The sequence below is a fragment of the Bos indicus genome, chromosome 9, assembly GCF_029378745.1.
Source record: "Bos indicus isolate NIAB-ARS_2022 breed Sahiwal x Tharparkar chromosome 9, NIAB-ARS_B.indTharparkar_mat_pri_1.0, whole genome shotgun sequence".
Taxonomy (NCBI): domain Eukaryota; kingdom Metazoa; phylum Chordata; class Mammalia; order Artiodactyla; family Bovidae; genus Bos; species Bos indicus.
Genome location: NC_091768.1, coordinates 40999215 through 41011635, shown reverse-complemented (window position 1 = coordinate 41011635; position 12421 = coordinate 40999215). Strand labels below are relative to the sequence as shown.

Here is a 12421-nt window from a genome sequence, read left to right as displayed (position 1 = left end):
GATTGGTAGATAGGATACTCCTCTTACTTCTCAGGTCCCTCTGCAAAGGCTCTTCACTGCTTCCAAAACGGATTTTACTCATTTTGATTTCCACTGTGCTCTATCTGCCTAACTTCTCTATGACTTTCAGTCCTCATTTCACCTTCTCATGAAACTTTCTGTGACTCCCCCCCACTTTAGGGGTCCCTTATAGTGCAATTAATTCCTCCCTAGCACTATTCCCCACATAATATCCCTTCTACCTTTGTGTGAATGGACTTGTATTTTGATATTCTTTCCCCATGAAACCACTGGGCAAGGGCATCAACCAGACCGGCTGTGGGTTGACACCGCCTCCCCAAAGGGCATTCCCAGTGTTATCCTTCTGAAGACAAGGCAAGGTAATGCACCAGAGATGAGGGCTTGGATGGAGGGTCTGTCTCAAATAGGAGAGGAAATTTCTGTATATCTCTGGACTTTGCCAGCCATGTCTGAGCTTCTGGAAGCTCAGATGAAGCTGGGGGTGCTCTGTGATGACAGGGAAGAAGCATCTCCCACTAGAGGCAGCCCCACAGTAGGGAAGGAGGATATCTCTGAAGGAGTTGGTTCTATTTTGTCGGATTATCTAGTTGCCTACTATGGTATTACTTTTCTGCTTCTCCCTTAACCTTCTGCAAGGTCTTGTTTAAATAGTTCAGCCCAGACTCAGCTGTTATTTGGAGGCTTCAAGGGGGAAAAAATGAGATTATACTTAGGCTAGAGCAATAAAACGGTGCAACTGCCTCTCTGAGGCCAATAGTTGTTGGTGATAATGATTCAGTGGGAGAGATTCCCCCAAAGATGAATCACATGGGAAAAGCAATCATCAAAAGGAGACCAAGCACTCCTCTACTCCACTACCGTCCTGTAAGGATCTGCGTTGGCTTTTACTAAGGAGCTGGAGGGTATTTATTGCCTTGCCCTCCCTCCTGTATTCTCAGTGCACTTTTTACAGGGCTTGCTGTCTCACGGCTCACTGTCTCACAGTTGTTGGGTTTTCTAACATATTATAGGCTCCCTGAAGGCAGGAATTGTGTCTCATCACTCTTTCCTCAGGACTGAGCACAGGGACCAGCATTTGGTGGGAGCCTAATAAAATGCTAGTTGAATAAATAGGTCAGAAGGCCAGCCGCAGTGAAGGCTGAAAAAAGGTGGGGGGCCAGAGGGTGCAGGACCTAAAATGCCACTCTGAACTCCAGGCTGTATGCATCTGGGGGTGGAGATGGTGAAAGAGGCATTAAGTGTTGCAGAACGGTCACTGTGTGTTTGAGAAAGGTTCTTTTCAGAAGGATATAAAGAATCATCTCAGTATGTGGTTGAGGGCAGTGACACTACCAGAAGGTGACAGGAAGATATTTAAAAGATCTAAGAAATTGTGAGAATTATTTGGACTTAAAAAATATTGAAAAATGCATTTTCAAAATCAGAATATAGTTTATAAAAGTCCAGGGAAGATGGAGGAAAATGCATTATTTTAGCTTATGTAGCTGTTAAAATTACCTCTTTAAAGAAATCTCCTTTGGCTTAAAATACACTTTATGCTTTTTCAACCTGGAAATATCATCCACATTACCCTGAAGGAATAATTGTGCTTAAAATTGGCCTGGAAGTTTTCCTTAGAATGAAGGGTCAGTAATTATCCCTATGGAGTAGCTGGAATAATCTAAATATTCAGAAGTGTTCTGACACTTTATACATCATTTCAAGAAAGACTAAGTATAAGCTTCAACTTATATTCATTTCAGTAATCAAATAGAGATATGAAACACAGGAATGATGAATAGTATCATCACCATTCACTTTAGGTCCACATACCTATATGCATCAGAGAAGGCAATGGCACCCCACTCCAGTACTCTTGCCTGGAAAACCCCATGGATGGAGGAGCCTGGTAGGCTGCAGTCCATGGGGTCACTAAGAGTTGGACACGACTGAGCGACTTCACTTTCACTTTTCATTTTCATGCATTGGAGAAGGAAATGGCGACCCGCTCCAGTTTCTTGCCTGGAGAATCCCAGGGACGGTGGAGCCTGATGGGCTGCCGTCTCTGGGGTCGCACAGAGTCGGACACGACTGAAGCAACTTAGCAGCAGCAGCCTATATGCATCTTGCTAATAATATTCTAATAATTATTACCTGAGACATTTCTATATTTTAAGGGCTTCCCTGGTAGTTCAGATGGTAAAGAATCTACCTGCAATGCAGGAGACCCAGGTTCAATCCCTGGGTCAGGAATATCCCCTGGAGAAGTGAATGGCTACCCACTCCACTGTTCTTGCCTGGAGAATCCCATGAATGGAGGACACTGGCTGGTACAGTTTGTGGGGTCTCAGAGTTGGATGGACATGACTGAGCGACTAAGCATGCATGCACATTCCACGGTTTAAATTGCTCCGTAACAGAAAGTTACTTGTAACTTGGATGACTGTCATCTTTCTCTTCTCAGTGTTCATGGATAGTTACTTAAATGGCTTTGCCTCACTTCTGCATCTAAATATATATATACATTATTAAGAGCTATGGTATTATTCACTTTCATTGACAATATCCTTGAGGCTAAAGATCCACAGAAGGATGGATGATGGATGAATGGATGCACAGAACATTGTAATGGCTGAATAGTTTCTGTGTTTTTAATAGCTGGCAAGCTTCTTGTATGTTCAGTCGCTCAGTCATGTCTGTCTCTTTGTGACGCCATGGACTGTGGCCTGCCGAGTTCCTCTGTCCTCAGAATTTTCCAGGCAAGAATACCGGAGTGGGTTGCCATTTCCTTCTCCAAGCAAGCTTCTTATGAAATACTTATTTCTAAATATATTTGTCTATAGTATTTGTATTACTTTTGTTTTTTTAATTGTTTTTAGTTTATTCGTAGGCTATGTACAAATACTCACCCAAATATTTTTGAACCACATTTTAACATATATAAATATTACATAGACAAACTTAAAATGCACATACCCAAAAGCCACATATTTTTTATCTAGATACGGAGCAGCCTGTAGTGTGATATAGAATTGTGACCCATTGCTGTGACGGCCTTTGTTGACCATTCCAAGAACTCCCCTTTTATTATGAGGAACTGAGAAGTTTTCATCTAGAAAAGATAATACATAGTAGGTTATTAAAATATTTATTTTCTTGGCTGACTGTAACACATAGAGCACAAACAGAATGCTTGGTTACAAGGATTCACAATCATATTTATCAATATATTCCAAATTGTAAATATTCTATTTGTTTCATATAACTTTCACTCAACTAGGCTGTTAAAAAAGATAAGCTGGAAAGTCGTATTAGAACTATTTAAACATTTACCTTTAGTTTATCATTAGCATCATTAAAAACAAGTGTGGTAAGAAAATTGATAACGTAAAAGCAAAAACTTGAAATTAAAAATGTAAAAGGAAGTACATACTTTTTTTAGGAATTAAAGTCAGTAAACATTCTTGTATTGTTTTGACAGTAATATGCAAACTACCAATGTGATTATTAAAAATGTCTCCTTGGAGATACCTTTCATGGACAGAGCCTTCCCTTCACAGCATCTTCTACAGGCCTCTATTGTAGTCTTTAAAATACCCTGTAATTGTTCACAGGTTGTTTCCTGTTTGTGAAGGCAGGGATATCTCATCATACCTTTTATCCCCAGGGCCACCTAGCACGCACATGTGTGACCTTAAATATTGATGATGAAAATAATTTATGCTTATTGTTAGTAGTCTTTAAGTAAATTTTCATCTCAAACCTTACATGGATTGACCAAGATTTTGTGGAAAGTGATTTTTTTTTAGCAGAAGATTTAACAAGTAAAAAGAATTATACGGTGATTATCAGACCACCATTTGCAGGAAGAACCATTTCCAGCATGAAATAAGATTTGCCTCCAAACTCAAAAACACAGAAGGAAGTAATAGAAGAGAAATTAAGTAAAAGTTTTCATTCAGGAACTATATCAAATTCTGGGGATAATTGAGAGAGGAATATTAACTGTCAAGATTTTCCTAAACTGCAGTTGCTGACTATTCTTATTTTAAGTTTCAAAGCTAAGTCAACGAAACAATTAAGCCATACCCATGGTGGTTACTTTTAGCTTGTTAAATTGCACACTGAATAAAGACCTGAAATCTTATGAAATGCAAATAAAGTATTATTGTGCAAATGTATCTTTATAATGACATTGATACTCCATATTCATTTTGGTGGAATAAAGAGTAACCCATTAATTTCACAGAAAATGGCATGGCATAAGAAATCTGCCCAAGCAAAGATTCAGAGAATTTTAACAAAATGATTTTTGTCATTGCTTTTAGATATTATGATCAATTTTTCCTAAAATCTGGAATTAGTTGGAAAGAAAATTTATAGAGTTGTAACATTTTTACCAAAAATTCTGTGATTATGGGAGAACTTTTAAAGCATTAAAGGTGTAACTTTGTTTGAACTAGAAATCAGAATTCAACTGCCGATGAAAATCAGTTTCTGAATTTAATATAAAACTCATTGTGATGTTTATAATGAAAGCAACTACTACTTTACCAGGTTTAGGGAAATTGCCTTGCATTCTCTCTGGTAAGAGAATAATCAGACAGTTTAGGGGCGTTTGCATATAATTTTCTGAAGACAGTAACGTCAAGTAGAAGTTGGACTTGAATCGTGCAACATCAGTTTTTTAAACCTACTGCTCTAATTTTACCAGCATCTTTAAATAATAGTAGATATTCACTAATTATTGCTATATAAAAGTAGGTGTGCTACCTAGCATTTTTAAACTGCTGCTTCAATGAATTATTTTTTATATTTTTAAATAAATTATAGTTGATTTAAAGTATATTAGTTTCAGGTGTGCAGCATAGTGATTGAGTATTCTTACAGATTATATTCCATTAGAAGTTATTACAAGAAAATGGATATAATACCCTGTGCTATGTAATATGTCCTTGTTGTCTATTTTATACATAGTGGTATGTATCTCTTAATCCTATACCCGACCTTGTCCCTCCCTGCTTCCCTCTCCTCTCTGGTAGCCACTGGTTTGGTTTCTGTATCCATGAGTCTGTCTCTGTATTGCTAAATACCCTTGTTTATATTACTTTTTAGATTGATGTATAAATGGTAACATACAGTATTTGTCTTTCTCTGACTTACTTCACTAAGTATAATACTCTTAGGTCCATCCGCACTGCTGCAAATGACAGTATTTCATTCTTCTTTATGACTGCATGTGTATTGAGAGACGAATATTAACTGTCAAGATTTTCTAAACTGCAATTGCTGACTATTCTTATTTTACATTTCAAAGCTGAGTCAACGAAACAAGCCATATACATGGTGGTTACTTTCATGGTTATGATATTCAAAATGGAAGATTACACATACATAAACACTACAAAAACACATACACACATATATGCACTATATTTCTTTATGTGTGTGTGTGTCTGTTGATGGACACTTAGGTTGCTTCCATATCTTGGCTATTATAAATAGTGCTCCTTTGAACACTGGGGTACCTGTATCTTTCTGAATTAGTGTTTTTGGTTTTTTTTTCTGGATATATACCAAGGAGTGATATTGCTGGATCATGTTGTAGTTCTATTTTTAGTTTTTTAAGGAACCTCCATACTGTTCTCCATAGTGTCTATACCAACTACATTCCCATCAACAATATGCAAGTGTTCTTTTTTCTCCACACCCTCTCTAACATTTGTTATTTGTAGATTTTTTGATGATGGCCATTCTGACTGATGTGAAGTGATATCTCAATGAATCAGTCATTTTGATTTATATTTCTCTACCCCATGGACTATAGCCCACCAGGCTCCTCTGTCCATGGAATTCTCTAGGCAAGAATACAGGAGTGGGTAGCCATTCACTTCTCCAGGGGATCTTCCTGACCCAGGGATCGAACTTGCTCCCCTCATTGCAGGCAAATTCTTTGCCTTCTGAGCCACCAGGGAAGCCCCAGTGATTAGTGATACAGAGCATCTTTTCCTGTGCCTGTTGGCCATCTGTATATCTTCTTTGGAAAAATGTCTATGAAGGTCTTCTGCCCATTTGATAGGGTTGTTTGGGGTTTTTTGAAATTGAATTGTATGAACTGTTTATATGTTCTGGATATTAAACCCTCATCAGTCATATCATTTGCAAATATTTTATTCTATTCAGTAGGTTGTCTTTATTTTTGTAGATGGTTTACACTGCTGTGCAAAAGTTTAATTAGGCTATTTATTTTCACTTTTATTTCTTTTGCCTTAAGAAACAGATACAAAGATGCAAAGCAACCTACAGATTTAATGCATTCCCTATCAAAATACCTATGACATTTTTCACAGAACTAGAAAAAATTCTGTGGAACAACAAAAAATTTTACAGAACCACAAAATATCCCAAATTGCCAAAGCAACCTTGGGAAAAAAAGAATAAAGCTGGAGGTATCACCCCCTCAAACTTCAAACTATACTTTAAAACTACAGTAATCAAAACAGCCATGGTACAAGTGCAAAAACAGACACACAGATCAATGGAGCAGAATAAAGACCCAGCAATAAATCCATGGTCAATTAATCTATGACAAAGAAGGCAAGAATATACAATGGAGAGAAGAAAATCTCTTCAATAAGTGGTGCTGGGAAAACTGGACAGCTACTTGTAAAACAAGATTAGAATACACCGTCACGCCCTCAAACTATATACAAAAATAAACTCAAAATGGATTAAAGACTTCAATGTAAAATCTGAAACCATAAAACTCCGAGAAGAGAACATGGGCACAACATTCTTTGGCACTGAAATATTTATTTTAAAACATGTTGACTCTGTGCATGACATTAGGAATAAAAAGCCAAGTGTTCATCAATACATGAATGGATAAAATCTTTAAGAATTTTCATAGTATTAAACCAGGAAAATGAAGAGAATTCCCGCTGTGACAACATGGACAAAGTTGATAGGCAGTGATGAACAAAGGAAAGGACACAGAGCACCCGCCATACAAGTCCACTCATTACTGTTGCTCAGTTGCTGCAGACTCTGCAGCCCCATGGACTGCAGCACGCCAGGCTTCCCTGTGCTGCTCTGTTTCCTGGAGTTTGCCCAAACTCATATCCACTGGATCAGTGATGCCATCCAACCATCTCTTCCTCTGTCGCCCCCTTCTACTCCTGCCCTCAATTTTTCCCAGCATCAGAGTCCTTTCCAGTGAGTCAGCTCTTCACATCAGGTGGCCAAAGTATTAGAGCTTCATCTTCAGCATCAGTCCTCCAGTGAATATTCAGGGTTGAAGTGAAGTGTTAGTTGCTCAGTCATGTCTAACTCTTTGTGACCCCATGGACTGTAGCTCTTGGGCTCCTCTGTCCATGGAATTCTCCAGGCAAGGATCCTGGAGTGTGTAGCCATTCCCTTCTCTAGGGGATCTTACCCCTCTGCGCCCCCGACCCCGCACCCAGGGATTGAACCTGGGTCTCCTGCATTGCAGCCCAATTCTTTGCTGTCTGAGCCACAAGGGAAGCCCAAGTCCACTTTATATAAAACCAAAAATAGGAAAAACTTAATTTTTTTAATTTAGGAATTTATGCATGAGTGATTGGAGAATCCCATGGATCAAGGAGCCTGGCAGGCTACAGTCCATGGGGTTGCAAAGAGTTGGACACGACTTAAGCGACTTAGCATGCACGCATGCATGAGTGGTAAAACTAACAAGAAAAGAAAGGGAAAAGTTAGGTTAGAGGCTACCTCTAAGAGGGAGACGGAGTTATTATTGAGGATGGGCAGATGAGGTGCTTCTGGCATGCTGGTGGTTCTTTCTTGACAAGGACAGTAATATAAAGGGTTGCTTTATAATTAGTTTTAAACTGTATATATGAAATTTATATATATATTATAAATCTCAGAATTAAAAAAAAGTAGCCCTTAAATGGCTACCCAGCCATATTATCTTCAGTTCTTAATTCTACCAAAAAATACTTTTGTACAACTTTAAGTTGCATTATTGAATATTAACAGTGCATCAGGCGCTCTGCTTTTTGTTAATGTCTGCTGCTGCTGCTGCTAAGTCGCGTCAGTCGTGTCCAACTCTGTGCGACCCCATAGATGGCAGCCCACCAGGCTCCTCTGTCCCTGGGATTCTCCAGGCAAGACACTGGAGTGGGTTGCCATTTCCTTGTCCAGTTATTAATGTCTACTTACATTTAAAGGTGATCTAGGAATTAGACAAATGGATTTTAAGTGCTGTATCTGTTTGTTAATTAGAGCACATGCTAATATTAAGAAACTGGTCTACTTAAAGTAATAAGGATAATCCAGTATTTAAATACATTACTGACTTCCCTAGTGGTGCAGTGGTTAAGAGTCCACCTGCCAATGCAGGGGTCACAGATTCAGTCCCTGGTCCTGGAAGATTCCACATGCTGCGGAGAAGCTATGCCCGTGCACCACAGCTACTGAGCCTGTGCTCTGGAGCCCATGAACTAAACTCCCGAACCGCACGCAGCAACTGCTGAAGCCTGCATGCTTAGAGCCCATGCTCTGCAACAAGAGAAGCCACTGCAGTGAGAAGCCTGCTCACCATAATGAAGAGTAGCCCCTGTCCACCACAGCTAGAGAAAGCCCTCGCAAAGCATCAAGGACCCAGCACAGCCAAAATGAATAAAATTATTTAAAAATACATATATCTTTTCTTTTCTTCTGCTGTTCACATAAATAGCCTTTTCTCTAGTCAGCCCAAGCCATGGAGTCACCAATCCTTTGAGAGTGGGAAGGATTAGGGATATTATACAAGGAATACAAAGCAGGGGAAGAGTTGATATTTAGCTTCTAACATTCACAACAGGATCTGGGAAGACAAAAAAAAGTTGTGATTCAAAATAAAGCAAAACAAGGCTTCCCTGGTGGCTCAGTGGTTAAGAATCTGCCTGCTAATGTAGGAGACGCAGCTTTAATCCCTGGTCCGGGAAGATCCCACAAGCTGCGGGGAAGCTAGGCCCGTGCACCACAACTACTGAGCCTGTGCTCTGGAGCCCATGAACTACAACTCCCGAGCCTGCACGCAGCAACTGCTGAAGCCTGCATGCTTAGAGCCCCCGCTCTGCAACAATCTGCCTGCCAATGCAGGAGACGCGGCTTCAATCCCTGGTCTGGGCAGATCCCACATGCTGTGGAACAAATAAGCCCACGTGCCACAACTTCCGAGCCTGTGCTCTGGAGCCCAGGAACCACGACTACTGAGTCTAAGCCCCACAACCTACTGAAGCCCACATGCTCTAGAGCCTGTGCTCTGCAACCAGAGAAGCCACCACAAGGAGAAGCCTTCATGCCGCAACTAGAGAAAAACCCACGCAGCAACAAAGACCCAGCACAGCCAAAAATAAATAAAAAATTATTCAAAATAAAGCAAAACAGACTTTCCTCAAGTTAAAGACTAACCAATTTATAAAACAACAATTATATAAAATTTATTTCATTCTTTTAAATTCACTGTGTTAAGCTTAATAAAAGTGGTTTTTGTGGTTCTAACTTTTTAAGAAGCCCTGGGTTTTAACTGTGCATCTCATGGAAGTGACAGTCCAGTGAGAGAACGTAGAAGAAGGTCTGGCTGTCGATGTATTAATTAACATTCCATGGGGCTGGGGAGGGTGAGTCTGCATGAAGAGGGAACCCGTGCTGTGGCTGTTTTGAATACTGGCCCCACATTCTGTCTTTCATCCATTTATCTTTCCTTTGGGAGCATCTCTTCACTTGACAGTGTACTGAATTCCCGATTCTGCACTGCCAGACAAATAGGAATGAAAGCTTCCCTAAGCCCACCAGGCTCCCTGGGCACCAGAGGAGCCAGGCCTCCAGCTGGAGAGGAAATCCCCACACTATCTAATGCGGGCGAAAGGGGAATGGATGGAGGCATGGGGATGTCCAGAGGGACAAGTGAGCAGATGAGCCAAGAGATCGATCTCCCAGACAGAAGACCCAGGCTCTGCCTGGGACTGCACTTCCAAGCAGAAAGAGTTTGGGTGATCTGATAATGGCTGTGGGGTGGAGAAGTTTGGTGGACCCTGATGGGAGATTAAGGATTTCAGGAAAGCTGCCCAAATGCCCTTTCCTCGTCTGCAATGTCTTATTTTAAGCCCTAGCTCAGAGCTTCTCTGGTCAGCACCCTCAGCTCTCCCAGGCAGTTGTTTCCTGATTCTCTGGCTTCTTCCTCTGTAAAGGCATTGGGCACCATACCAGTACTTTTATCTGTTTAAACATCTGTCTGTTTAAACATCTGAAATCCTTAAGGGTGGAAACTTTGTCATAACATCTATGTTTCCTAAGGTCCTAAGCACCATGTTGGCACCTAAGAATTTAAAGTTATATGAGCAAATAAATGAGTGGTGTCACTTGCATGATTTCATTTGATAAAGCTGTCTCCGCATGAATTTAGAAGGAAAACTAGCTCTTACTTTTCCTGTTCTCTTTGGCCATTGATTCAATATGATTATTTAAAAAAAAAAAAAAAACAACTTTTCATTCTATTAAAATATAGACACAAAAAGCCTTGTAAAACTAATGTATAGTTAGAGTTATTGTTAAGGTTATTATAAGGCAAATACCCTTTTAAACACCATTCGGGCCAAGAAAAAGAACTTTGCCAGCCTTCCCCAGAGTCAAGTCCCTCTCCCCCTCCAAAAGCATGTACTTAATGTTTTATGTAACTCACATAGTTTTACCATCCAAGTATGCCTCCCTAGGCACTATAGTTCAATCTCTCTCATTTTACCAGACTTGTGATGCCTTTTAAATCTCTCTTTATCCACAGGTTTCCTCTCTGTCCCTTTCTTTTCCTTGCACTGTATCTGTTCCTGAACCTGAGCTAGTTCACCTTTAGGATTTCTCCCAGGCTGGAATCTGCCAATTGCATACACGCGGTGCAGTTCAGCAGGTTTCTCTTGTTCCCTGTCCTGTCAGTTCTGTGTGAATGCTTGTGTTGAAGATGCATATTGCTTCACTTTGATTGATACGTGAGGGAGGGAATGACTTGAGCATGATGAAGCTCACCCCTGCTTAATGTGCCGTTCTCTCCGGGAGAACCACCAGGTAACAATGGCCTTCACTGAACTGAGCCTGCTGCCCAGGAGCACAGACACCTCAGACGTGACCAACCACCTTGGTCACCACATGTGAGTCGCGTCCACCCACATCTGGAGTTACAGCCTCCCTCCGACTGCAGAGAACGCTCCTGCCGCCACCTCCAGATCACTCACAAGATGCAGCTCTTCCCACACCGCCTCCACAGACATCAGGGGCTTTTCAGGGTAAAGTGCCTTATTTATTATCACACTGATGTGTTTCTTGACCAAATAAAACATACAAAACTATGTTACTGTTTTTATTGCGAACTTATTTTTTAATATGTCACCGAGGAATTTTTTTTTTACCTCAGTTATGGCATCAGTCAGCCCTGTGGTTTTTACTGTGTGGTTTGACAAAGCACAGAGATCTTTGAAGAACATATTACTAGCAGAACTGGTTGCATTTCTCACAAACTGGATGCTGGGTCCAAAAGCTTCATCGGGCTCATGTTCTATGCCTTTGGTAGTGTGTTCTCTCAGCAGAAGGCCCAACTGTCTGACTGTCCCTGTTCTTGTGAAGGCAGTAGATTCTGATGCAGCAAATGCCCACATCCATTACTTCACTGGGGGCAGCAAAGTGGTGACATTCTAATTTCCTTTTCACTGTTAATTGGAATTCTTTTATAACAAGATGTTTCCCCTTATCTATGATTTAGTATAGTTCCTATAGGAGAGGCAAGAGAAATGCTTGATTTTTACCTATATTTATCATTTTCAAGACAATGAATTCATTTCCTATCATTTCCCCGAAGGTAAACAAGTAGGATTTATTTTACAATATCATTATGAACTCATGGATTTAAAATCTTTGTTGGGTTTCAGTTAGCTGAAATTACCACTCAAATTACTCCATCTTTGACCAGTGAGAGACTCTTCAAATTGACTCCTGAGCCCTTTGCCATGACCCCAGTAAAGTTTTAATAGTGCTCTTGGCTAAGTCATGACAGCATGACTGAACATGAGCTTCCACGCTCATTTTGAAATTTCCTGTCTCAAAACTGGAATCTGCCATGTTTTCCAGAGACCCTGGTTTATTTAAGCATGAAATGACATTTTAAAACAACAATCCAAATTCCAGGAGAATGTATCACTACGGGGCTGGTCACTGTAGATAAATTCCATGGCCAGAACTAAGATATAGATACAATACTTCTTGAGTTTAACAGGATATTTCCAATTCATATTCAGGACTACGGAATATTTTACTTATTAACCTCTATTATATTTCATCTGTATTTCCTTTCTTCCACAATAAAGATTCTAACTCTGAAGGACAGGAAATTATAAAATTAGACTATCTC

The 12421-nt window shown here is 40.1% G+C and overlaps 1 protein-coding gene across 8 annotated transcripts in view; it reads right to left on the bottom strand.

The window, feature by feature from the left end:
- The window catches only part of PPIL6 (peptidylprolyl isomerase like 6), a 37719-nt gene that overhangs the window by 4460 nt on the left and 20838 nt on the right, over positions 1–12421 (bottom strand). For 6 of the 8 annotated variants that reach the window (XM_070795532.1, XM_070795533.1, XM_070795535.1 and 3 more), the window contains one exon: positions 2977–3112. In XM_070795532.1, coding sequence (XP_070651633.1) covers positions 2977–3112 — 136 coding nt within the window. The other 2 variants (XM_070795536.1, XM_070795537.1) reach the window with 2 other exon arrangements.